Genomic DNA, 25,555 nt, shown 5'->3' with positions numbered 1-25,555 from the left:
TCGGCTTTTATGAAAGAACTGATTTGTCCATTCTCCTACTTGCTACGGTAGTAAGGAGTTGCAATACGAGGTGATTGTCAATTCTAGTCGTGTTTGTCTGCTGAACACTTATAGAGTCTGAACTCAATTGGATACTATGATATGTTTGAGCTTCGTCCGTAAATGCGACAGTCACTTGGTCCTTCTACACAAATAAAGTGTCGCCCCGAACACAGCGTCTCTTACAGAGGCCTGGAGCTCGAGCCCTGGCTAGCCTTTCTTGGTAGAATTCAGCTATATATTCTAGGTTCAAACAGATTTTGCGGGGTTTCACCATAGAACCCCCACCGAACCCTAACAAGACGGTTCCTACCCGCCCTGAATCCGCATCGAACCGCACTGAATGCCATCCTACTATGGTACATCGTTCTATGTCTTGGTTTCCTTTTCATCCAAAAGCCGAATAATCTCGGCCCTTTCATCTTTCCATTTGGTCTCGTCCAGCGTTGACGCCAATTGTCGCCCTGTTTTACCCTCGGAGTCCTGGATCGAAATATCAGCACCTTTTTCAAGAAGCATTTCTACGGCTGTCGTAGAGGCGCGAAAAACTGCTTGATGGAGCGCTGTTCGACGCTGTACGCCGGCAGTCTCATTCAAGTTGATATCTGGATTCTGAAGAAGGAGGTCCAGAATGGTTTTCTGATCCGCGACTAAGGGTCCAGCCCATTGAGCCGCGGCCAGGAGGAGGGGCGTGGCACCAGCTTGGTTTTTAGCGTTGACGAATGCGCCCCGGAAAAGCAACAGACCAACGGCCATGGGGCTCCCTCGTCGTATGGCAAGGTGTAACGGACTGTCGTGCCCATGCGGTGCGTAGACATTGACATTGGTCTCTTTCCCTCCTCCTCCTCCGACGAGAAGGCATGCTAGCGCATCCAGTTGGTGCTTCTTGAGGGCATTATTCCCTTGGATGTCGAAAACACTCAAAATCGGTCGTTTGCCAGTATAGTCAGACTTGTTTGTGTCAGCTCCCCCGTCGATCAGATCTCGGACGAGACTCGTATGGCCGGCGAAAAAGGGTTGTTCGATTGCGATCTGCAAGGCAGTGCGTCCAGTCCTTCGCTCAGCGACATTCAAGTTGACGTCGTGATTCATCAGCGCTTGGACGCACTTGTAGTGCTGATATGTACCACCCTGGATGGCTCGGAGTAGAGGCGTTGGTCGCGGTTTGGACTCAGTCCCTGGATTGCACCCGTCCTTTAGCAGGGTTCGCACAGCTTGCACGGTCCCTTCGGTACAAAAGCCCTCGAGAATATGTTGGTCTCGATCTATCCATTTCCACCACCGCTTTCTGCGGTTGATTGGGACAATTCTGGTGTCCTGTGTCGAAGCGGCCTCCCAGGTCGTGCTCATATACACCTCCGGACTGAAGACAGATATCAATGAGTCTTTCTTCGTGGTCGTCTGTTTTGCACTTGTTAGGAGTGCCTGTTTGTGGAGAGACATCGAGCCTTTTTTAAAGCGGGCTTTGGCCGACTGCTCCTTGGCGGATGATGCTTGATCTTCTGTTTCGGGTTTGGATGCTGTCGTGTCGCTCTGCAGTATTCTTAGTGTCGCACTTTCATCAACCTGTTCCCTGGATTGATTTTTCTTTTCTACTGGTGGTGATATGTGCAACATCTCTCCTGAGGGTCTATTGGTCCGTTTATTTTCAGGTCTAGGTCTTCGAAGGAGGTCCGGCTCGGATTTTGGTGCTCTTTGCAATGCATTTCCCTGTACCCTTTCGATGCTTGCATCATTTTTATGGTTCAAAGAAGACCCCTCATTATCGGTCATCTGCACCTGCTCGTCCAGAGCGTCATCAGTGCTTTCATATGCTGGCTGTTCTTCATATGCCTTGGTCTCCCTCGACCATGCCACCGTTGCGTCGTATTCACACCAGGTAGTCACCGAAGCAGTCTCAGATTTGCCTTGAGTACCAGTGGAAGTCAACGGTGGAAGCTTGATTATCTCTGTCGATTGTGCCGTCAAGAATCTGTCTTCGATTGGTGTTGTTGTCATTTCCTGCTTAGGTGACAAAGATACCACAGACTCTTCGTCTGGATTGAACATCGATGAATCAAATCCCCTCTGTTCTTGGTAGTAGGGGGTGCTAATCGATCTCTCTGTCAACGGAAGGGGCGGAGGCAAGTCAAACGACTCAGCGCATCCCCAAATAGTGTTGGAAGATGGTAGCATGTTCGCTGGAAACTCCGGTTCTCGGGTCGTTGTGCCAGTCCGGCCATCATCCGCCCAAACATTGAACTCAGCTTCTGCAGGTGGCCATATGTTCCGTGATTGAAAATCATCGACGTATGCCGCGCCAATCTCCGCTTCACGTTTGTGCGCTTCACCTTGGACGGTGAGGCTCTCAAGGGGTTCTGTGTTGTCTTCCAACGGAATAGTTGTCTTCTCTAACTCACCATCGGCCTGTTCGCTATGCGACTCGATGGTGTCATTCAACGACTGGTAACTGCCGGTGATAGATAGCCCATCAAGCTGCACCATTCTTTCCTCGTCAGAGCTCTCTGCAGAGTAATACGTCGAGTTGTCCTCCACTATTCGGATAGGAACCTCTATATCCGAAGACTCTGCTGTGCCATTAACGCCCATGGAGGTCAAATTCATGTCGTCGTCAGCAACAGTGTCCAGCCAGTACTCGATGGTCTGGTTTTTCTCCTGTTCGCGGGTTCTGTCGACTGGGGGATCCAGTAACGCAGTGAGCTGAGCTTGCACGTCCGCCGAGTTCCCCGGGGCAGAAGCATTGTTGTCTTGAGGTTGCTGGGTATAAAGAAAGGAACGTTGCTCGTAATCTGGCCAGCAGTCAACACAACAGAATGCGTGAAAAGAGGGCGATTCCAGAATCTGCTTCATAAGGTCTCTGGCTTTCGGGCGCTTATTTGGTCTCTCTTGCAGCAGATCTCGGACCCAGGATAGTGGCTCGGTGCTTTCATCTCGCACTGCTGCGCAGCGGGTAAGCTCCTCAATCCATGTATCGATCACTGGAAGATTAAAACACAGGTACGGCTCGGCTTGACGGGGATTTGAAAAGTCACGCAGCAGAGATTTCAGCCTCCGAACGGTGCTGCCCAACAGCACGGTAGACATTTCTAGGAACACCACGCCCAATGACCACATATCGCTGGCGGTACTGCGGCTCTGGTGCAGCGCGATCTCCGGCGCCATGTACTCGGCCGTAAATGGGACATTGCGATGATTGGTGATGCTCTGTCTCGAGCCCTTCCAACTATAAGCGGTTCCGAAATCAGCCACAAAGACTTGACCGTCCTTGACGAGGATATTCCGCGACTTGAGATCCCGATGGCGGATCTTGTTCTCGTGCAAGTACTGAATCGCTCCTGATAGGCAACCGAAGAATGGTCGCAAACATTCAGCACCCGTTCCCGCGCGGCCTAAGTTCTTCAACAATGTCTCCAGATCATAGTCGGCCATGGGCTGCATCAAGAATGCAATATACTTCTCGTCGGTGTATGACGAAACATATCGAACAAGGTGAGTATGAGACAGGGCTTTGAGATACGATAACTCCCGGATTAGAGACGCTTGTCTTAGCTTGTTGGTCTGGGTATCTCTTCCGCGCAGGACGCGTTTTCGCGCATATGATTGGAGACTCAATCGGCTAGTGACGGCGTCGACTTCTCTGGTTCGAAAGCAACGAAAAGGCGATCAATTGATGTCAGGCGCAAGTCGACACAAAAACCACAAAAGCGACTCTTGGGGAACTCACCCATATCCACCCCGACCCAGCGATCCCTTGTAGTAAAAGTACTTCTGCGCATTCCCCGCAAAGCTCAGGTGCGGTTCACCACGGTTATCCAAACCCTTTGCCCCCGAGGAAAGCACGTATGGTTGAAACTGCAGGAATGATTCTCGGAGGCCAGTCTCTCGCAGGAAAACTGGCAGAGTGTCCTCGTTAAACGGAATATGGAAGTCCGTCAACTCGGCCTTCACGAAATAGTCCAGCAGATCCAACCGCTGAATGTTCCGTAGAACAATATATATTCGCGGTCGCTCGCTCCATGCGAGTAGTCGCTCATCGCCGCTGGTTTTGCCTTTCTTGAGGAGAATGTCGCTGATCTCGTTGCATCGTTGGACACTCACACTGCGAGATACAGCAGAGTTGGTCGCGGATGCTGGCCGACACAAGCGAGCCAACAACTCCTCTACATCAGACTCGTCTTTCGAACCGACAGCAGACGGGCTCGGTGGGGGTGCTCGTCTCCCAAAGACCCCTTGCAATAGTCCCATGGGTCTTAGTGGAAAGGATTGGGACATGGTACATCGGGTCTCTCTACCAGCTGGCCCGGCTATCGAGCGGACATAGAAATGTTAACAACGACTCTTGGGTGTCTAGCCAGAATGAAATACGAATCTCGACAGACAAGGCTATCGATTATCAAGCGGGGTATGAGGGCTTCAGCCCCGCGATTCTTAGGACATGACGTGGCGCTTAGCGCTCAATCGCTCAATCTCGTTTCCTCGAGGAGTCCCAGCCTGATTATAATCGGTCCATTTCTTGCGTGACGCGATCATGGAGGTGCTTGGAACAGTTGTCGGCGTTGCACAGGTATTTGAAACATGCATCAGCACATATAGGCTTATCTGTCTTGCAAACAACGTCGGTAAAGATGGCGACCAGATCGTGTCGCGGCTGCAATGGGAATATTATCGCCTCATACAATGGGGCAAAAGATCCGGAATTGAATCCAATTCCCCTTCGAACAGAGTCAACTGGGAGGTTGCCAGGTCTCTGTTAGAAGAGCAACAGGAGTTGTTGACCTCAGCTGAAAAGCTCAAATCTAAGTATAATCTCGACATTGACGATGAGGTTTTAACCGCCACAAAGTTTGACGAAAAGGCTGCCGAGACTTCCTCTAGCTTGACCAGATTTCTGCGTCATCTCACAGCAGCAGAGTCAGGTAGCCTTCGAGCGAGGGCCATCCAAAGCCAGAACAGTCCTCTTCGACGTCTTCGTTGGGCTAGTACGGGGAAAGACAAGACAGACCGTGTGGTCACCGACATCGCAGAGTTGAACGACCGACTGGATTACCTTTTGGATTCAGTTGATCGCGAGAGACTCAATGCCGCGTCAGAGTCGTTGCTCAGAGATCTTATCACACACTGTAACAACCCGAACGAAGTGAATACCATCAATGCGCTCTTGAATCCTTCAATCTCAGACTCGAACCAGGCTCTCGCTGCAGCCGCATCTTTGCGACAGATCCGTTTGTTGCTAGCGCCGCCCAGGGGCTCAGAGCAAAAGTCCGAGCCGCGAGGTGCTCTGCAACTCCTGGAGCTTCGCCCCCGACGTCTGACTCCCGAGGACTCGACGCAGTCCTTGAAATACGCGGGTATCGAGCCCGCGGTATACAACGGACAGAACGTCATCGTGGAGTGGAAATTCACCGAAAATCCAGGATGGGATCAGCTCGCCAAATATGTCCGCCGACTAGCGCTGCTCTTGAGTAAAATGGATGATCCGTCATTCCATACTCTCCCATGGCAGGGGCTATTACCATGGCGTGAAAGATCGCTGTTCGGTTTTGTGTATAGATATCCCGTTCCAACTGAGCAACTCAAGGGCTCCTTTCGTTACGAACTCCTGTACTCCGTGATCCAAAGTTCTGCAATCGCCCCGTTAAGCCACCGCGTGAAGATCGGAAAAGATATGGCAGAGACGGTGCTCCAACTTCACACCGCGGGCTGGTTACACAAAGGAATTCGATCTGAAAATATCATCGCATTCTTCGCTCAGAACGAAGAAATCCTTCCAGAGAAAGCTCATCTCGTCGGATTCGAATATGCCAGACCCGACTCTATGGATGGTTTAGCCATAACTCAACTCCCCGGTGGTTCTCTTGGAGCGGACCAATATCGACACCCAAGGGCGCGGGGAGCTCATCGGAAATCATATCGGAAGGCATTCGATCTTTACGCACTAGGCTGTGTTCTTCTTGAGCTTGCGCTGTGGAAGCCGCTGGCGGCGATACTTGCCGAGACCTATCCCGCAACTGATTATGATAGAAGACACTCGAATGGGAGCCCCATGAACGGAGCCCGAGTGCCATCACTGCTGTCATTTCAGACATGCACATCGTTGCAGGTGCTTGTCACGCATTTTGCAGGTAGCATGTTTTGCGATGCTATTGCGCTTTGCTTTGAAGATCGGGCGTTCGATGAGAATGGGCTGGATAGACAGAAGGCAGTTCTAGAAAAGTTGGCCAAAATCAGTGTATAATCTTAGAGAGACAAGCCGGTAAAAGCTTCAAACAGGGAGTTTTTTTTTTCTCCGAAAACCCTGCCGCCTAAGCACCTAATCATTTAGTACAGAGGCAATACGCCCGCAAACGCAATCTTGAAGAATCTGGGGAGGTTTATCAGCAACAATGTGCAACGATAGCGGTATCAACAAAGGAAGCAATGTCTGCCATAGCAGGAAGACTCTGAATTACAGTGGAACCAGTTATGCCAGCTTCGTACATCCTTCGGTTCGTATCAACATGAAAGTAGATGAGGACAGTGTGTTGATGGCTTCGACCGAGAAATAGAATTGTCACATAGTTTGCGGTCTCTCGCTGTCTGGTATGGCCAAACGACCAGCTTGCGTAGTCTGACCTGATTTTTAGGGGCTATTCCCTTGTTGAAATAGTATTGGACCATGCTATATGAAAAGATCTAGATATTTATTTTACTACTTTTTTATCTTTATATTATAAGCTTATAATAATATATATTTCTAGATTATATTATTAGTATAGTTTAAATAATCTAAGTAATGATAAGATATTAAGAGATTAAATAAATAAAAAATCTATAACAAAAAAAGAAAGACTAGAAAGATTTCAATAATTAGTTAAATTTAGTTCCCCACCTCTGACAGAACCCATTCGGCTTGATATACGACATCTTGTTGACGGAGCTTGCCGACCCCACTTCCCCATAGGGTTAGATGTACTCGTATTCTATACAATCCAAGCAGAGGTCGGCCTTTATTTAAGAACTGATCTGTCCATTCTCCTGCTTGCTACGGTAGTAAGGAGCTGCAATACGAGGTGGTTATCAATTCTAGTCGTGTCTGTCTACTGGTCATAACAAAATCCGGTTTCAATTTGTTTTCCAAGTATAAAGATAGAATGAACTACGTCAACATGCAGGCATCTAGTACCTTAATCCATACCCCCGTAAACAGAAACGCTCTGGAAGAAGTTTACATCAGTCGGATATCCATGGCGCCAGTGACATCCTTGATGTCTTCAAACACATCCTTGATGTGTTGGAAGTAAGCCACATTCACCCGCATCCCCCCAGCCACGAGAATTCCTACCACATCCCCACCGGAGTTGAAGACCAATGATCCCGAGTCCCCTGGTTCTGCAAAGGGGCCCCCATCGGACGGGGTGACCGAGTGCTCTTCGGTTTCGAGGGTGAACTCCTCCCCATTTGGCCCCCTTTCGTTAGTGATGCGTATCGGCCTAAGCCCACCATAGATACCCTCTGTCACCCGAGTCGATCGCCCACTTTTGATGAGGGTCTGAAGTTCCTCTGGCTTGCGCGAAGTGACGAGCCCCATCGTCTCGAAGGGGGGGGTATTCTTGCCCGTAGGTGTGGACCTATACAGCCGTCAGTCCCTGTCTGACGAACATGGTGAGAGAAGAAGGTGTCTTAAGGAAGTACATACATTTCTTTTGCCCAGCCGCTTCGGTGCTATTTGGATGAGGGCCCAGTCACGGATGGAAGGCATGGCATCCTCCCGGCTGCGCCTGGCCCGGTAAAAACCACTTCCAAACACAACATGCCCAAGATAGCATCTTTCCGGGACCGCAAATCTTTGCAGAAGTGCGCGGGAGCTCCGATACATATCCAGGAGGGCTCTGCGTCTTTTGTAAAAATCACGCTCCTCGTCGGTCACATAAACTTCGTCTGATCCTTGGTCGGCCAGGTCAATGGGCCGCATCAGGTCCATTAATTGGTCGTTTTCATCAAAAGCTATTTCCCTAGTGAGGCGATCAATATTCGCCTGTAGATCGTACACACTAGGCCAGTCAAGTTGGAGGATTTCTCTTGCCGCGGTATCGGATTCCGTGACGGGGGAGGATCCCATCCCTCTCGAGTGCTACTCATACGATATAAGCCAGTATAAGAGTTTTGACTGCGATTTGGCTCACCTTTCTGGGCCCCTTCTTCACAGAGTAGCCCCTCACGAAGCGCAGGAGGTGGATCAACGGAATGAAAGCATGTTATCCCGTATTGCTTCTATGGCCGGCCGGTCAATAACAGCTCAACGTAACCCCCGAACGTCGACTATCCCGTTGAGCTATTTCCCTTCCCTTTAGTTACTCCAGGCAGGGCCTTTTCGCTGATTGCAGCGTCGTCCAGGTCAGCCAGCCCGAAAGGATCTTCCAGATCGGCCAGCCTGGAATAATCAACGAGGTTTTTGAACTCGTCTTGCAGAAAGATAACAGCGGTGGTCGTCTTCCCGAATGAAGCCAGGATAGCTTGTATCTTGCTTTGGGAAGACAAGAATCGCTTATACGCAAAGTAGCACACTATCAGGATGACGGTAACAGGGGGGTCTACTGTATGGATTCCATAGCGATAGCACTGAAGGAATGTCCATTGGCTGGCATGCCCAACCTTTTTTGTTTTTCCATGAGTTGGGCCTAGTTTTTGTACCAGTGGCGATCGATTGGCAGGGTACGGGCCGGCAAAGAGCAGAGGTACTGCCCTCCGGTTCGCAATTTTGAGTTGTAGAAGTTTTCTACGGGGTCGACATCGCTGGTGATATTGAGATATATGACTTGTCCGAGGAAGATGAAGACCACGATAAACGATGGGCTGAGAGTCGAATGGCTGTGGATCCGGGCGAATATATTGAAGGCAAGGATGAGAGTCGGGGCATTATGCCTGACAGATGGTTAGCCTGGCTTCATTTATCATAGCTATACTAACTGAGATCTCGACTGAACAGGGGTACCTATTCTATCGGTGACAGAAATCAATCTCAGCCACTTCACCAAAAAGCCAAACGGCAGTTTGGGAGGGCTTGAACTGACTGATTACCCCGACAATGTTGAATAGAGAATGCTGGACAAGTGGACACATCTCAAACACAGGGAGCAGACCGGACAGAGAACGCTGTATTTTATGTCCTTTCTAAAAGTCTATTGTGAGTCACTTTACCATGAGAGTGATTAAATTCCGTTCACTCTTTGCTCATCTGCTCATTATAATGACACTGTTAGACGGAGTCTGTCCGATATGTCTTGGAAGGTTGAGGTTCTGTCCTGTCACTAGGTTTGAAATTGTTTCAGAGTGACAGTTTTGTGGCTTGATAGAAACCTTCAGCTATTCACTAGCCGTTCGCCTGGTTGATTAGGTAGAGTTGACGTTTCGGAGTATGGAGTCTCATTGTCACAGCATATACACATTAGGTATCGATACAAGCAAGTAATATCTAGGTACAACCTGTACCCTATAATATACACCACATACAAAACAGCGAGCTACCGCGTCTATAAAACAGCATACATTAGCATAAGACACCTCCTAGGAGTGGGGAGGGGGAAGTCTATCTCACCCTCAAATTCGCCGGAATAGTACTCTGATACCTCCGTTCCAAGCTCCTCGTGTCTGGATCATTCTCATCCTCATCGCTCTCCACTCTCACCTCTCTCGTCTGCCAAATCCCCTCGCGACTTCCCAGACTATCGGTATCGTCTCCTCGCGGCTTGCGGCGGTCGTCGAGAGGCAGGTCCGATGCTGAAGTGAGCGTCTTCGGGTTAGAACGGCGTGAGCTGGATGAGAGCGGGAAGGTGGATCTCGAGCGCGAGCTGCCGCTGTTTGCTGAAGTGGATTGGGCTACTTTGAAGATTCGGCGGAGGAGGGGATGGAAGGCGGGGACGCAGGCGGCGACTATGACGACGTTTTGCTCGATGCTGTGACAGAACTGGATTAGAAGGGGTGATGCGTGGTATATGGATGAAGGGTACTCACAGGCCCCAGAGGACCAACGAGACTAGATTATAGACTGTTTCGGACGATCATATTAGCATTTGTTAGATACTGTCGGGTCTTATAGAAATATGGAGGGGGGAAGGAATAGAAAAACTAACGAGGATCAACTTTATCCGTAAACAAATGCAAATACGTCGCCTTGACGACAGTCACCACGGCCGACATCAACGTCAACCCCATCATGACGCAGACAACCACCTTCTTCGAGTACGCCATCTGCAAATTCCAGAACACGCTGATGGGCACGGCCGCCAGGATGATGTCCGTTACTGTCGTGTACGCACTCACCCAGTACTGGAAGTCGTCGAACACGGCCGGATCCCAGCAGCTACCGGGGAGGTTGGGGTTCCAGAGCTTCTGGGTCGGATTGCACTGCACAAAGACGACGACGACGGAGATTAGGGCGAAGAGGACCTGCACGATGGATAGGCCGTAGAGGAAGCGTTTGCGGGCGATGTTTGGGTCCAGGAGGTTGCTGACGAGGATGGAGATGGCGATGTTGGGGAAGCTGAAGGAGCCGATGTTGAAGGCTGTGACATGTTAGTTTGGACTTGAGTATTGATGAATGGATTCGTACGAAATGCCAGAATCTGCCATTTGGCGGTTGTCACGGTTCGTGCCATGCCATGTTCTGCGACGACTGCGGCCGTGTGTCGACCGAAGCCCAGGGTGACCGAGTAGGAGACCATGGCCGTGGCGACGATACTGAGGATCTGGATACCTTAATCTCTCTTTCTCTCTCTCTCTCTCTCTCTCTCTATGTGTGTGTGAGGGTGACATACCAGCGAAAATACAATAAAAAAATCATCCCATCCCACCCTCTTCACAACCTGCACACGAGCATAGAGCCTGAGAAACACCGCAACAATGGCCACTCCGGTAAACACCCACCCGACAATGTTGACCTCCGGTCCACGGGTCTCACTGAAATCCACATTGGTGTTGAGGGCTGCCATTGTGGACAGTGGACAGTGGACTAGCCCTAATCCGAATCATAGAAAGATATCTGGACGGGAATTGGGGGAGAAAGATCTCCATCATCCAGAAGCACCTAGAGAGAATAATAATACTTATGCAATCATCTTCCCCGGGAAATTTCTATCGAAGGATCAAAGATGTAAAGTTTAACTCCAACATCTGGTGTTCATCCGATCGGCTCCGTCGTCTCTGCCGTTCTCCTGCGTTGGTTGATTCCTTCGTGGTGCATTGGATTTGACCAAGGCAGGTACTAGACCGAAGGAAATAAACCAACAGGGAATCTCAATCATAGTATCGTAGGTAGTAATGAGAACAAACCCGAACTAAAGTAATCATATTATTCATAATGATCTAATCGTAATACTAAATGGCGAATCACGTTCTAAGCACTAAGGCACTAGTCTCAGCTTGAGAAGATAGAAACAAGTCGCTTCGAATCCTGATGGACTCTACCCTTGTCGAACTATGGAGTGCAGGATGGTAACTTGGTCAGTAGGCCATGTCGACCAATATACTATGCATCTAGTCTGGAACCGGCCGATTTGGGGAACGGCGGAATGCTATTTGGTCCCAACTTTAAGACCCACTGTGGCCCGTCTGAATCCACTGTCGTGAACTTAATTTTGCTTGGGACACTTTCTCTATAGGGGTGTCTGTCTGTCAATAGATTGGAAATCGATTCAAACTGACACGAAGGTGGAATTCAATAAAAGCTTCAACTGTACTGAATAAACCCAATCATTATCTACCCAAACAGTCGTACATATCATAAAAAAGAAAGATCAAGCCAACTCCGCCTCAATCAAACTCTCCGCAACCCCCGGATAAGAATAAATCTGAACTACCCTCAACCCAGCCTTCCCCAAAATTCCCCGCCACTCTGCCTCGGTCCGCTCGCGGACCGCGAAATGCGCTAACATCATCATGTCCATGCTCGTCGCCGCCAGCGTGGGTTTCTCCTCGCTCAGCACGATCTCATTGAGCAAGACCCGCGAGTAGCCCCGCTCCAACGCAGGGACCAGATTTTCCAGGATGCGAACCCCCTCGTCGTCGCCCCAGTCGTGGATAATAGAGTGGAGGAAGTAGGCGCGCGCGCCGCGCACCGGTTGCGGCGTGAAGAAGTCGTGCGCCTGCGCTTCGAAGGGTAGCGATTTTCCTTCGCTGCAGCTGGCGAGCACACCCGCGATGACGGGCTCCCGGTCTTGGAGAATGATGCGGCCCGGGTGAGAGGAGTGGTGAGCCGTGAAGGTAGCGACGTCGTGGCCGCGGCCGCCGCCGACATCGACGAGGAGGACGTCGCTGGTGGTCGGGGAGGCGTGGTAGCCGGTGATGAGGCGCTCCGCAACGGGGTAGAACCCGGGCTCGTGCCATTCGGCTTTGCCGGCGCGGTAGGCGGTCATGAAAGAGTCGAAGTGCTGGAGATGCGGGGGCGTTGAGACCAGCCATTCGAAAAAGGCGAGGTCGGTGCCGTGTGTGTCTTGGAAGGGTCCGTCGAGGGCGCCCAGCGCCGGCGGGCGGTATCCGGTTTTCTGGAAGTATTCGGGGAAGTTGTTGAAGGCGGGTCGGGAGACGTCGTAGCAGAATGAGAGGCTGTGTTGGTATCGCTCTTCGGCGAGGCCGTTGCTTAGTTTGGTTCCGTGGAATGCACCGTCGTGGAAGGTGACGAGATGCATTGTGACGAGGTGTCGCATGAGGCGTTGGAGGAGGAGCTCGTGCACTCCGGTCTTGTTGGCTAGGGTTGATGCGTCGAGTCCGGTATCTCCAGCGTCTTTCAGATGCTGGAAGAGCTGCACGTTGACGGCGATACGGACAATGGCTGACATGGCCGGCTAGCATCATTGTCAGCATGGGGACGCCCCAGAGGTTAACATCGTTTCGATGCGATTATGAATTTACCTCTGCCCAGAAGCTCCGCTGAACAAACTCGCTGGGGATTTCCAGCTCGCCGACCAGGGCGCGTCCCAATTCGATCAATGCTTCTCTCGAACCCGACCCATTCTTCTCGTAGGCCTTTCCAGCCAAGGCTATGGATTGGAGGATATCGGATACCGGGGATGCCATGGTTGTGGTTTCTGTCTTCTTTTCTCCTTCCTTCTCTCTCCAATGGGTTTCTGAGACATTCTGCAATGAGGGGCACAACATGTTTTTAAACGGGCCACATGTAAGCGTTATCGATAGACTGCATCCCTCCCTGACTGGCAGCTAGGACCGTTGATCACACCGTCTCCTTTTCATAGTCTGATCCTGCTATCCTTGCTGTTGGTCAATTCGTAGACGGACCGAAGGATCATTGGTCAGTCTAGGATTTAGAGGTCTTAGTCTGATAACGCTTGGCCCACTACGTCAGCATTGGTGGAAATTGGAAAGTATCCTACCCCAAATGACAATGACTCGCGACTTGGGGTCCGTACCGTTGGACGTATCGGCTATATCGATTCATTTCTTGATTGAGCTTCGTCAAGGCTGACTCGTGATTCTGCTTAATTTCTATCGACGTGAGCTCGTCTTTGCAGTCTAAACCAATGAAGACAGTGTTGGTTTGATAACAGTTTCAACCCCCAAATACCAGGTTTATTCTACTACCATCATACTCACGACCGCGACCCCCCCATCCTCCCCAACCAAGCCCTCAGATCAAAAACCCCATCCCTCAAATCCTTCCTGCTACCAGCATACACAAATGTGCACCCAGAATCCTGGGCCGGTTCCTTTCCATCTCGATAGTAGATACAGCAAGGATCAGCGCGGTAGTTAATTGTTTCGTAAAACGCCAACCGTTCCGCATGCTCCTCCTTCGTGACCTGGTAGACGGCGCCTTCCACCGTGGAGCCGGGCACGTCTACGAGAGCGGGGTATGGGCCCCATAGTTTGCACTCATAGCCCTCAACGTAGGCTGGTCGGAACTCGGGTTCGTGGTCCAGTTCCAGCAGCTCACGAACCAGGCAAGGATCGGTCAGTGTGCCGTAGAAAAAGTACGGTCCGGTCGGTGGTGGGCCTGTCGGACGGGGTATATGGTTCAAGAAAGTGTGGGGAACTTGTCGGAGTTTCAGGACGTATGGGGAAATCTTTGAGCGAGGGTCTTGAGGTGGTGGTGGGGGTGGGGGCGGAGGTGGATGGTCTCTGGATTCCATGTCTCCTGGTGAGACTGCAGATGGGGTCAAGTCTGGCACTCGGTCTGTTCGCATGGCACTTTCCAAATGGATGTGATCCATGAGTGGTAGGCTTCCAGTAAGTCCCACCCGATGGTGGTCCACCACAAGCTTGGACTGATATCGAGTTATTAAACCGAGCCTGTGGAACTGTCAAAAGTACTTTCTCTCTGAGACGAGGTTCTTGTCGACTATACCCAGTATCATATGCTGTACGGCTCGGATATGGATGGTGCTGGTGTGGGTCTCATGGTGCAATTCCACGGTCGGAGTCATTCTGACAGGCAGCAACAAGGCAAACAAACATTGTGGCTGAAGTCAGCCTCGGATTGTGTAACAATGGTCTACGGATTATACCTGCTTCGACTCGTGCTTCGTATTTATATCATTGTTGGTGTTGAACTCTTCAAGAATAACGGTCCAAAAAAGTAGAAAAGTAAAAAAGTAAAAAAGAACGTCCAGGGTGAGGCTCGAACTCACAACCTCTCGATGAACCGTTGAATTAACAGTCGAACGCGCTAACCAGTTGCGCCACCCAGACGACTTGTTGTGTTGGGCCTTCTTCCCGCGCTATTAGACGGGATGCCACTATATACCAACTAAATCGAGAAGGTTGTGGCGCTTGGACGCCATGATGCTCTAGCTCAATACCGATAGGGGAACCATTACGCCATTACTGCGTCTCCAGTTGCTTAACTCCTATTTTAGCCGTTCTCTATGCTGGCTACTTCCAGCTTTTCCAATTTTACCTTTTGATCTCATCTTCTGGTACACTTTTTGCCGACGTTAAGAATGTTCGGTCGGGCTTGCAGTGGATGTACGTAGTATATATATCCCGCCTACTATACTACAGTCGCTCATACTGGGCGTACCGGCATAAACATCCCACACGCTGTCGCCTCCTACACTCACTCTGATAGCTCATTCGTCAGTATACACAAGGAGGAATGATCACAGCCTCTACTCAGGTGTGCTTCGTGGCTGGAGCCAACCACCCCTCAGACATTACTGCTCGGCACAAGAAAGAAACCGAACGGGCGCATACGTCTGAATGAAACTCAACACAAGCCAGCTTGGCAGCTGCCATTGATTAAGGGTCTCAGGACCATACCCGACGAAGCACACATGAAAACTAGCTACCGCGAATCTACGCGACCATTGGGAATCAATCATACAGCAGTTCGTCGAGTACGTTCGAAGAGGAGCCCAGCCGTGAGGGATTGAGCAGCCAAGACGCGAGCGACAGCCTTTCGCAGATCATACTGTCACCAGAGCGACAACATTACTTGAACCAGGCACGCACGTTTCGCCCCAGACATAGAACATTTGGATAATCAATACTCTCCAAATTTTTTGTGTTCTATCTATCGCCGAGGCATGGAGACAAGACAGGCTCCAGCAACCCACACATCGACTTGTTCAACGGCTCGACTTGGGTTCAGGAAAGGAAATTACCTACTACCGAGACATCCACTGGTTGATATCACATACCATTCGACAAAAAAGGAACTCGCCGATCAAAGGACTTGCGCGAGCATATTTCGGTAGAGAAAAAAGAAAAAATGAACGTCCAGGGTGAGGCTCGAACTCACAACCTCTCGATACACTGCTGATTTAACAGTCGAACGCGCTAACCAGTTGCGCCACCCAGACGAACTGTGCTTGTTTCTAACCGAGCAGGATACAGATCTCAAACAGGTACGAAGATTGAAGCTGTTGTTTACTTACTACCTTTCATAGCGGGACAAGATATTCCTTACATTAGCATGGCCATAGAGGACGTGCCCTTGGTAGAGGCCTTCCCCTTAGGACAAACTGCAATTTTATATGCAATTGTCTTCAGGAAGGCAAAGCTAGTATAATTGTTAATTCCACTAATGTCCTCCAGACCGCTCTTAAAGAAAGCTGGGATACCCACGGCGGAATGCCATTGTTGAAGAATACTAAAATCAACAAGACTCCGGTCAAAGCGATTTCAATTAAGTACAGGCCAGGGATGCTCCATCCAATTGTTCGGGAATGACAAACACCATAATATGTGAGCCAATCAGGTAAGCTGAGAAGACTTGAAGTATGTACGATCTTTCGATGCCTGTGTTCCAATGCCTGTCAATCTAGGCCATACTGGAAGGTCTTTTCAATAGAGTATATATATATCCAGTGATTAATCTCTAGTATGTTACCACCCACTGACAGCTTCACCACGATCCTTCCCGAACTCCTGTACTCTCATATAACCTCTATCACTACCCCGTAGTCCACGCCTGGAAAACCTACAACATAGGCTGCCCTTTACTAACTTGAGTAGATCGAATTGCCAAATGTCAGTAACCATCCATAATATTGCACATAGAATGATGGTATCTACGAGACACAGTGCTGCGTCAGAGGCCGCTTCGACCTGTTAGATAATGCGGGACCTGCAGTGCTTCTCTAAGGATAGACTGAAAGTTGACATTCCCTCAGCCTGTGCCTTAAACTGGCTAGATATGATCAGCCGCCCAGATCAATATTCGTAATCAGGAATGACTTCTGCGCCAGACATCAGATATATAACCAGAGGCTTGGTCCGGATCATAAATGTCTACGTCCATCTATGCGTGTTGAACAGTGCAACTCAAGCATACCCAGAAATCATCTGCGCTACCTGTCACAATGAGACCAAAAAAGTGGATACCGACACGGAACAGCAATAACAAAATAAAGAATAAAAACAAAAAGAATCGTCCAGGGTGAGGCTCGAACTCACAACCTCTCGATGAACCGTTGTTTAACAGTCGAACGCGCTAACCAGTTGCGCCACCCAGACGAACTGTTGAAATACTTGCATTTCAACTTGCTTGATGAAGCAATGTACTTGTTAGTACGCAGTCTCCGCATTTAGCATGAATATCGGCCTAGCCCTCCGGTAACCTCCGTCCATCTCCAAACCCATCTCGACCACCAGAATAAAGACAAGAACCATGCAAGAAAAGAATATGGGCTCCAGCGACCAGAGTCAAGAGCCAATTAACCTATCCCGGGGTCATCCCAATCCGGGACTATTGCCCACCGCAGCCCTCACCGACGCCGCCACCAAAGCACTCTCAGACCCCTCCATCAGTACGCCCGCCTTGCTCTATGGCCCCGACGAGGGCTACCACCCGCTGCGCGAACATATCGCCCAGTGGATGACAGAGTACTATCATCCTCGCGAGCCCGTCTCTGTAGATCGGATCACCATCAGCGGCGGCGCCAGCCAAAATCTCGGCTGCATCCTGCAGGTGTTCACGGACCCCATCTACACGCGCAATGTGTGGATGGTGGCACCCACCTACTTCCTCGCCTGTAGCATGTTCGAAGATGCGGGCTTTGCCGGCCGTCTGAGGGCTGTCCCGCAGGATGATCTTCACGGAGTGGACTTTGAATTCCTGCGTCGGGAACTGACCATCGCGGAGAAGAAGGCCGCCGCAGATGGCAACTGCACTCCGGTATATCACCACCACTACCACCCAGTGCGGTTCATTGCTGCTACACACTGGACCGTAAATTGATTTCTTCTTTCCCTTACTAATCTGACTATGTCAATTCCCCCGGAAAAGACACACAAGCCCGCCCGACCCTGGGCCCACATCTACAAACACATCATCTACCTCGTCCCGACCTTCTCCAACCCCACAGGGCGGACGATGCCGCTCTCCGAGCGCGAGAAACTCGTCCGTCTAGCCCGCGACTTCGATGCCCTCATCGTCTGCGACGACGTCTACGACTTCCTCCAGTGGAGCGCCGACCCGAGCGTCCCGCTCCATCCCAGCGACACCGCGCCCCAGCCGCGGCTCGTTGACGTCGACCGGTTCCTGGATGGCGGGCCGTCTACGCCCTTCGGCAATGTAGTCAGCAACGGCAGTTTCAGCAAAGTGATTGGGCCGGGCCTGCGCACTGGCTGGGCGGAGGGAACGCCACAGCTGGCGTATGGTTTATCGCAGGCGTATGACTCTTCCCCCCAAAGCCATGAATCTACCAACGAGTAAGCTAACGCCCAAAAGCGGAACGAGCCGCTCAGGCGGCGCCCCGTCGCAAGCAACAGCAGCCATCATCGCCCAGCTGTTCCCGCAGCGGACGATCCACGCGTTCGTGGCGGATGTCCTGCGGCCCACTTACGCGAGAAGGTACCGTCTGGTAGTGGACGCCTTGCGTGAGCATCTTGTCCCGCTTGGAGCTACGCTGCCGGGGCTGGATTCCGCCGCGGGTGGCCCCGTTGGGGGGTACTATGTGTGGGTGCGGCTGCCGGAGCCACTGCGCGCGAGTGAGCTTCCACTGGGGCGGTTTGGGGTGGCTGTTGGGGTGGGGGCGTTGTTTGCGGTGCGTGGGGATCCGGTGGTCGAGACTAGTGGGTTTGATCGGGGGGCGAGGGTTTGTTTTGCTTGGGAGGAGGAGGGGAAGTTGGTGGAGGGGGTGAAGAGGTTGGCTGAGGCTGTGAGGTGTGCGTTGGGGTGAGTTATGTATGAAGGTAGATGGTATATTTACTTGGTATATATTGATTGGTATATATACGGATGAGTATTCAGCAGGAAAGGATACTAATAGATATGTTTATCTTTTGGGAGAGAAGTATATTTTTCTTTATGTTTGTATTATATTGCTCCATATTGTACTTTATTCTCCAGCGGAGTTGAATATATATTAAAGACCCACAGTAGTGGCAGCAGGAACAATTGATCTGAGCGTCTTTTGTTACTATTGTTCCTTTTTTGATTTCCATATATACTCCGTACTCCGTTGCATAATGAAAGGCAATACATGGAAATAGCCCAGACGACTAAACCCAGGCTACATGCAGGCCATATTGACTCCAATGTCGTACAGCGAAAACACGCACATGGGAAGCACCCCAAAACCCCCCCAATTATATCCAAAATCCACTCTGAATCATTCAACCACATTCAATTTCCAAAGCAAACCTAATACTCGCCCTCCTGAGAAACTTCCTCAGGAGATGGATCACACGATACCCACTCGTGAATAACCCAATGCATACCCATGCAGGGTCATCGAGAGGGGCATCATCACGCCCAACTGTAACTCACCCCACCAAGGCACAATAGCATTCACAGCCCAGGCTGCCTCCAGCGAGTTATTGACCTGGCCAGGTTCTCAGTCTTCGTGCGACCTTCCATTCTTAGACCCTTACCTGTCCAGATACTCGTTATTCAGGTTTTCAGCTATTCAGCTATTGAGTTTCTCATCTAGGCCAATCGCCAAGACAGGCCGTGGAATAGATACCCCGAGAGGAGGAGTAATGCAGGGATACCGTCGGAATGCAGGGAAGTGGGCGTCGTTAGTCACACCGGCTGACTGCCTTGGCTGCGAACTAGGGAATTGGATTCTAGGCCTGACTGGGTTCATCAGCTGAGAAGATCATCTGCTTGTTGGCCCTGAGGGGAGATTGGGAACTTGGAAGAATCAATATCGGGCTGATCGAGAGGATGGACTGAGTGGAGGATGAGATGAGAGCCGTTAGAGGAGGGAATCCTGAAAGCTTGGCTGGCGGGTACGGTATGTTTGATATGGTATTATGGTATCATGGGTATTAGTAGTGGTTAAATATAGTATCTCGTACGGAGTACTACGACATAAGGAGTATGAGGTGAGGACTACCCCAATCCCAACTGTTGTAGCACACACTGGCAATCCGGCAAGTTAGCTACAGATTAAAACAATAGTCTTTGGTGATACGTCCCAGAGGATTATGATATCCCGGTGATCAAACAACCAACCGGCTCGGTACCGTCCTCTTCACGACCCCTGGATTCAGCAGTGGGTCCTAAATGTCCTAGTCCTGGGTTCCTGGACCATGCCGGCACCCACTGAGGGGAGAGGCAACAAAAATAGGCAGGAGATGAGGATGGAAAGTGGATCTCCCCTCGTCGATGAGATGGATGATTGACATTACTGCCCAAACTGGATCCCGTCCGGAATGTCCACCACCAAAACAGTGCACGCGTCGAGCACCAGTGTTGTCGGAGAGAGAGAGATACTTGCCCCCATCCAGGGCTATGCCATCCATTCCTTGGAAGAAGAGTTCAGTCGGGAATGGGAATCGTCAGCCAGCGGGAGTGTTTGTTTGTTCCGCAGCTGAGGTGTCTCCGACGCGATATGGAGAGATGGAAATCGAGGAATCCGGGGGTTGTACCGGGGGGTTGTATAAAGAAGGACTCGATCCAATTCCGATTCTGGTTTCTATATTGATCTCTCGCTCTCTCTCTCTCTCTTTCGCTCCCCCCCCCCCTCGTTGGTAATTTCCTTTCGACTCGGCTTGGGTATCTAATTGGAGAGTTTCGGTTTTCTGCTGGCGCTTAATCTCCGCAACTTAGAGGTCCAACCTGTTCAGGAGTTTCGGTAAGTGCAGTGGGAAGAGCAGTGGTCCAAGCAGAGAGGATTGACAAAGGCAGTTGTTTCATCTCGTCGGCCATCCGTTTCACGCCGTCGACGGTGCCTGGCGATCCAGGCAGGTGATTGGCAGTGGCTGTAACAGACCCGGCCTGAAGAGGGAATTTCACAGCAAAAACCGTACCATACGATACGATACGAAACTATACAGTTCTGCACCGAGTGACATCGGAGTAATTTGTTTCATCCACCTTAATATTCGAATCCTTATATCTTTGTCGCTGCTCTTTCTACGTTGTCTTTCTTCTTTTTTGTTTCTTTGCTCCTTTCTTTCGCTCTCCTTTGTCGTTTGTCTTTGGTGGTGTGGTCCATTCTTTCTTGGTTTGCTTCATCCTTATTTCTTCCATTCTTCGCCCCTCGTCCTGTCTCGACTCTCTTTATATTCATCGTGACCTCTCAGGTCGGGTGACGAGATCAGCCGACGGGTTTTTGCTTCAGTACTGGTTGCTGGACATATTGGACTGCTCGCAGTACTTATACTTACATCTCTCGTTGATTTCATCGCTGCTGGTTCAGTGATCTTTCTGCCGTCTCGACGATGGCATCTTTTTCAATCAAAGCCATGCTGCTATTGGTGCAGTGCCTTGTGCTCTTGGGCCTCGTCAACGCCGTGCCGACGCCGCAGGACCTGCAGGTGGAGCACAAGTTGGATGTCGCTCCCGCCGCGTCGGACTACTGGGTGGGCAATATCAAGCGCCAGGGTGCTGTGGCGTTTGGCAACGGTACCGACTATCAGGTTTACCGAAATGTGAAGGACTTCGGGGCGAAAGGTAGGAAATTACTACCGTCGAATGGGGTTGGAGGGGAATCGGCTAACAAAAATAGGTGACGGTGTGACCGATGATACTGCGGCCATTAACAAGGCCATCTCCTCCGGAAACCGCTGTGGGAAAGGATGCGACTCGGCGACTGTCACGCCGGCGCTGGTGTACTTCCCCGCGGGAACCTACCGCGTCTCCAAGCCCGTCGTCCAGTACTACTATACCCAGATGGTGGGCGATGCGACCAACTTGCCCGTCATAAAGGCCACCAAGAACTTCGCCGGAATGGCGGTCATCGATGCCGACCCCTACGAGGATGACGGGTCCAACTGGTACACCAACCAGAACAACTTCTTCCGTGCCGTCCGCAACTTCGTCGTCGATCTGACCGACATGCCCCAGGGATCTGGGGCCGGTATCCACTGGCAGGTCGGCCAGGCTACCAGTCTGCAGAACATTCGCTTCGAGATGGTCAAGGGTGGCGGCGACGCCAACAAGCAGCAGGGTATCTTCATGGATAACGGATCGGGCGGTTTCATGTCCGATCTGACCTTCAACGGCGGTAACTACGGCATGTTCCTGGGGAACCAGCAGTTCACCACCCGCAACCTGGTCTTCAACGACTGCAACACTGCCATCTTCATGAACTGGAACTGGGCCTGGACCTTCAAGTCCCTGTCCATCAACAACTGCCATACCGGGCTGAATATGTCAAACTCGCCGCAGAACCAGACCGTGGGCTCCGTCCTGGTCCTGGACAGCAAGCTCACCAACACCCCCACCGGTGTGGTCACGGCCTTCACCAAGGACAGTATCCCCGTCGGCGGCGGCGTGCTGATCCTGGATAACGTGGATTTCGGCGGCTCCAAGGTCGCCGTCGCCGGCGCCGACGGCAAGGCCGTCCTCGAGGGAGGCCAGGTCGTGTCCCACTGGGTCCAGGGCAACAGCTACCTGCCATCGGGCGTGACCAAGCGCGAGCTGCAGGCCGAGGACACCGACCAAGACGTGGAGGTGGTGGTCGAGACCGTGACCGAGACCATCATGGCCTGCTCGGCCGAGCCCCATGCGCCCACCCTGACCAGGGCCCCGTCGTCGAACGCGGAGCCGTCGTCAACCTCCGAGAGCCGCCACGAAACCGCGGAGAACCATATGCCACCCGTTCCAGGCATGTCGGTCATCTACCCTACAGTCGGCACTCTCTCCGCGCCGGGCTTTGCCCCGCATCCGTCGGACGACACAGGCAAGGCAACGGCCGAGCCTCCCACCGACACCAAGGCGCCGAATGTTCCCGGGTTCTACCCCCCTGCGCCGAAGCCCACTGACGAGACCCCCGCGGAGCCTTCCTCTGTAGGACCTTCTCCTGTTGAGCCTTCTGCTCCCGTTGAGCATCCGACTGCCGTCAAGCCCACAGAGCAGCTTCCCCCTCCCCACACCGGCAAGCCAACGGCCCAATCTACGGCCCAGCCCCCCATGAATGGCTCTCCGTCGACCTCGGTGGTGAACGAGCCGGCTAAGCCGCCGCATGGATCCAAGACCTGCTCCAGCAAGACCGTCACCAAGACTCGACTCCAGACGATTCTCCCGGCGCAGACCAAGCCCAAGCCCTTGCTGGCGAACGGCAAGGTCTTCGAGCGCTCGAAGCCGTTGTACGACGAGTATGCCGCTTCCTCTTTCCTGAGCGTCAAATCTGGCGGCGCCAAGGGTGACGGCCGGTCGGACGACACGGCCGCCATCCAGAAGGTCCTCGACAGCGCGAAGCCCGACCAAGTCGTATACTTCGACCACGGTGCCTACGTCATCACCGACACGGTCCGCGTGCCCAAGAACATCAAGATCACCGGCGAGATCTGGCCGCTGCTCATGGCCCACGGCAAGAAGTTCGGCGACGAAAAGAACCCCATCCCCATGCTGCAGGTTGGCCAGGTCGGCGACGTCGGCTCAGTCGAGATCAGCGACCTCGCCCTGCAAACCAAAGGCCCCGCACCAGGTGCCATCCTCATGGAGTGGAACGTGGCAGAGGCGAAGCAGGGCTCCGCCGCCATGTGGGACACGCACTTCCGCGTGGGCGGATCCGCCGGCACAGAGCTGCAGAGCGACACGTGCTCCAAGACGCCGAAGCAGACGACCAAGCCGGACCCGGCCTGCGTCGGCGCGTTCATGCTCTTCCGCCTCACCGAGAAGGGCACGGCCTACATCGAGAACGCCTGGTACTGGACGGCGGACCACGAGCTGGACCTGCCGGACCACAACCAGATCAACATCTACAACGGGCGCGGCGTGCTCATCGAAAGCCAGGGCCCCGTCTGGCTGTACGGCACGGCCTCCGAGCACAACCAGCTCTACAACTACCAGATCGCCAACGCGAAGAATGTCTTCATGGGCCTGATCCAGTCCGAGACCCCCTATTACCAGGCCAACCCCGACGCGCTTACCCCCTTCACCCCGCAGGAGAAGTGGAACGACCCTGACTTCGCGAGCTGCACGACGGCCGGCTGCCGCAAGGCGTGGGGACTGCGCGTGATCAACTCGTCGGATGTGTACGTGTACGGCGCGGGCCTGTACAGCTTCTTCGAGAACTATGGACAGTCGTGCCTGGATAGCGAGACATGCCAGGAGAATATCGTGGAGGTGGACTGCTCAGATGTGCATATTTACGGGTTGAGCACGAAGGCGAGCGTCAACATGATTACCTCGTCCGATGGGAAGTCGCTGGTGCCGGAGAAGGACAACACGAGTAATTTCTGCTCGACGATTGCCTTGTTCAAGCAGTCGTGACCTCTGATGTAGTGGGTGGTTGCCATTGAGATAGTTCGCGTTTTTTCTTTTCTTGTTTTTTTTTATCCTCTTTTTTTTCTTGTGGATACCACGTTAATATAGATGGTTTCTTTCTTATCCTTATTCCTTTTCAACCATTTTGACCCTTTCATCCTTCCTCAATCCCCCAATACCATCCTTTTCTAAATTAAGTGGGGTAGTCATACCCACGCAAAATGACACCACCGCCCAACAGCACAGCGACAGCCCGTGCTCGCCATTCTGCACGTCCATTGCGAGACGGCACTTCCTTTCCCTTTCCGAATGGATCTACGCCACTAGTTGGGGGTATAGTTCTGTTCCCTACTGATTGACCAGCACGTCAGTGTAGCAATTCCCACCAGGCCGGTCGGTGTCTTAAGCGATGCCATTGGGTAGGGATAGAGCCTTTTGTGCTTGGTATTGCACTACTTACCCTGTTTTCCCTTCTTCATTCCTTGATTCGTTCCACGTATAGCTGGTAGACGAAAGTACGGTTCATCCGGTAGGTTGGTACTAGGTACTATGTAGTTCGTGATAATCATTTAGTTTAAGAGTTAGTTGGTATTCAGTAGTAGTGGTTAGTAGTATGTAGAGGTCAATCATGTTCGTGACACGATAGTAAGAGAGCCACAAGCGAGGTCGATCAGCGATGAGATGACTCGAGGGTGGAATTGCGTTGTTCTTGTTCTTTTTCTTTTTCTATCCCCTTGAGTTGAACACAATTTACAGGGGGGTGTTGAAGTATAAGTAGTCTTCTTTTTCTTCGTCTTGTGTTGTTCACCTTCTTTCTATCTACTATCTACTATCTACTATCTACAGTGTCACACATACATACCATCCTCTCAACCTCCATTACCAACCCTCAAACGCACACATCAACCAATCTATACTATACACCATATAATAAATAATAAACAAAATGCACCTCCCCCTCCCCCTCCTCCTCACAACCACCGCCCTCGCCCTCCTCGCCGCAGCGGCCCCCACAGAATCCAAACGCAACGACCCCGTCGACCCGCTCGACCTGAAAGGCACCGTCAAGGAGGGCCTCAACGCGGTCACTGGCCTGGTGGGCGTTGAGGTCGCCCATAAGCGGGAGGATGGTAGCCAGGATGCCGAGAAGCGCTTTTTGAATGGGTTGCCGCTGATTGGGGATTTGTTGCCTAATGAGGAGGGTGCTTGATTTCTCTTTCTCTCTCTTCTGGATACCCTTTTGGTTGGGTTTGGTTAAGGTTGGTTTGATTCTTTTTCGTTTTCGTTTTCTACTTCTGGTTTTTTGGGATGTTGCTTGGTTGGGTTCAATACCCTGGGTACCTCCTAACTACCAGGTTGTACTGCTGTTGCTGATTGTTAATTGTTTACTCTATAGAGCTACAGATACGGGGACCAGTG

At 51.6% G+C, this 25,555-nt stretch overlaps 9 protein-coding genes and 3 non-coding genes across 12 annotated transcripts; 4 read left to right on the top strand and 8 right to left on the bottom strand.

Moving 5' to 3' along the window:
- Window positions 1-408: 408 nt before the first annotated feature.
- On the bottom strand, window positions 409-4,284 carry BDW47DRAFT_125400 (ankyrin repeat and protein kinase domain-containing protein; the record flags this gene model as incomplete). Its single annotated transcript, XM_024816379.1, has 3 exons — window positions 409-1,572; window positions 1,756-3,676; window positions 3,764-4,284. The coding sequence occupies 3 exons, from the start codon at window positions 4,282-4,284 to the stop codon at window positions 409-411; spliced, it is 3,606 nt and encodes a 1,201-aa protein (XP_024672581.1).
- Window positions 4,285-4,476: 192 nt separating this feature from the next.
- BDW47DRAFT_131359 (prion-inhibition and propagation-domain-containing protein) lies at window positions 4,477-6,274 on the top strand (the record flags this gene model as incomplete). Its single annotated transcript, XM_024817294.1, has 1 exon — window positions 4,477-6,274. The coding sequence occupies exon 1, from the start codon at window positions 4,568-4,570 to the stop codon at window positions 6,272-6,274; it is 1,707 nt and encodes a 568-aa protein (XP_024672580.1). The 5' UTR covers window positions 4,477-4,567.
- A 969-nt stretch (window positions 6,275-7,243) lies between these two features.
- Window positions 7,244-8,137, bottom strand: BDW47DRAFT_125398 (uncharacterized protein; the record flags this gene model as incomplete). Its single annotated transcript, XM_024816378.1, has 3 exons — window positions 7,244-7,484; window positions 7,528-7,646; window positions 7,715-8,137. 3 exons carry the CDS (start codon window positions 8,135-8,137, stop codon window positions 7,244-7,246), a joined length of 783 nt encoding a protein of 260 aa, XP_024672579.1.
- A 1,402-nt stretch (window positions 8,138-9,539) lies between these two features.
- On the bottom strand, window positions 9,540-11,006 carry BDW47DRAFT_125397 (uncharacterized protein; the record flags this gene model as incomplete). Its single annotated transcript, XM_024816377.1, has 6 exons — window positions 9,540-9,548; window positions 9,614-9,971; window positions 10,030-10,063; window positions 10,149-10,580; window positions 10,628-10,763; window positions 10,833-11,006. The coding sequence occupies 6 exons, from the start codon at window positions 11,004-11,006 to the stop codon at window positions 9,540-9,542; spliced, it is 1,143 nt and encodes a 380-aa protein (XP_024672578.1).
- Window positions 11,007-11,810: 804 nt separating this feature from the next.
- Window positions 11,811-13,153, bottom strand: BDW47DRAFT_131352 (putative O-methyltransferase; the record flags this gene model as incomplete). Its single annotated transcript, XM_024817293.1, has 2 exons — window positions 12,925-13,153; window positions 11,811-12,857 (listed from the first exon to the last, which is right to left on the bottom strand). The coding sequence occupies exons 1-2, from the start codon at window positions 13,087-13,089 to the stop codon at window positions 11,811-11,813; spliced, it is 1,212 nt and encodes a 403-aa protein (XP_024672577.1). The 5' UTR covers window positions 13,090-13,153.
- A 383-nt stretch (window positions 13,154-13,536) lies between these two features.
- BDW47DRAFT_105059 (gamma-glutamylcyclotransferase family protein) lies at window positions 13,537-14,561 on the bottom strand. Its single transcript, XM_024812474.1, has 2 exons — window positions 14,535-14,561; window positions 13,537-14,483 (listed from the first exon to the last, which is right to left on the bottom strand). The coding sequence occupies exon 2, from the start codon at window positions 14,238-14,240 to the stop codon at window positions 13,620-13,622; it is 621 nt and encodes a 206-aa protein (XP_024672576.1). The 5' UTR covers window positions 14,241-14,483; window positions 14,535-14,561; the 3' UTR covers window positions 13,537-13,619.
- Window positions 14,562-14,632: 71 nt separating this feature from the next.
- BDW47DRAFT_t74 lies at window positions 14,633-14,718 on the bottom strand. Its single transcript has one exon. It is a non-coding gene; the product is annotated as a tRNA-Asn (tRNA).
- A 1,026-nt stretch (window positions 14,719-15,744) lies between these two features.
- BDW47DRAFT_t73 lies at window positions 15,745-15,830 on the bottom strand. The gene has a single exon. It is a non-coding gene; the product is annotated as a tRNA-Asn (tRNA).
- A 1,071-nt stretch (window positions 15,831-16,901) lies between these two features.
- On the bottom strand, window positions 16,902-16,986 carry BDW47DRAFT_t72. Its single transcript has one exon. It is a non-coding gene; the product is annotated as a tRNA-Asn (tRNA).
- Window positions 16,987-17,042: 56 nt separating this feature from the next.
- On the top strand, window positions 17,043-18,653 carry BDW47DRAFT_131350 (aminotransferase-like domain-containing protein; the record flags this gene model as incomplete). Its single annotated transcript, XM_024817292.1, has 3 exons — window positions 17,043-17,647; window positions 17,759-18,144; window positions 18,203-18,653. The coding sequence occupies exons 1-3, from the start codon at window positions 17,141-17,143 to the stop codon at window positions 18,651-18,653; spliced, it is 1,344 nt and encodes a 447-aa protein (XP_024672575.1). The 5' UTR covers window positions 17,043-17,140.
- A 2,173-nt stretch (window positions 18,654-20,826) lies between these two features.
- Window positions 20,827-24,255, top strand: exgO (exo-beta-1,3-glucanase Exg0). Its single transcript, XM_024817291.1, has 2 exons — window positions 20,827-21,376; window positions 21,432-24,255. Exons 1-2 carry the CDS (start codon window positions 21,145-21,147, stop codon window positions 24,140-24,142), a joined length of 2,943 nt encoding a protein of 980 aa, XP_024672574.1. The 5' UTR covers window positions 20,827-21,144; the 3' UTR covers window positions 24,143-24,255.
- An 827-nt stretch (window positions 24,256-25,082) lies between these two features.
- Window positions 25,083-25,517, top strand: BDW47DRAFT_125392 (uncharacterized protein; the record flags this gene model as incomplete). Its single annotated transcript, XM_024816376.1, has 2 exons — window positions 25,083-25,338; window positions 25,492-25,517. 2 exons carry the CDS (start codon window positions 25,083-25,085, stop codon window positions 25,515-25,517), a joined length of 282 nt encoding a protein of 93 aa, XP_024672573.1.
- Window positions 25,518-25,555: the final 38 nt, after the last annotated feature.

The sequence above is a fragment of the Aspergillus candidus genome, assembly GCF_002847045.1.
Source record: "Aspergillus candidus strain CBS 102.13 unplaced genomic scaffold BDW47scaffold_19, whole genome shotgun sequence".
In the NCBI taxonomy this organism is placed as follows: domain Eukaryota; kingdom Fungi; phylum Ascomycota; class Eurotiomycetes; order Eurotiales; family Aspergillaceae; genus Aspergillus; species Aspergillus candidus.
The sequence above is the reverse complement of the archived record's forward strand: the minus strand, read 5'-3'. Positions and strand labels throughout refer to the sequence as shown.

Bases quoted from the DNA above. Each gene is read 5' to 3' on its own strand.
- BDW47DRAFT_105059 (XM_024812474.1), bottom strand. From the start codon at position 14,240: ATGGATCACATCCATTTGGAAAGTGCCATGCGAACAGACCGAGTGCCA.
- exgO (XM_024817291.1), top strand. From the start codon at position 21,145: ATGGCATCTTTTTCAATCAAAGCCATGCTGCTATTGGTGCAGTGCCTT. The intron at 21,377-21,431 runs GTAGGAAATTAC...TAACAAAAATAG, and splicing joins GAAGGACTTCGGGGCGAAAG to GTGACGGTGTGACCGATGAT.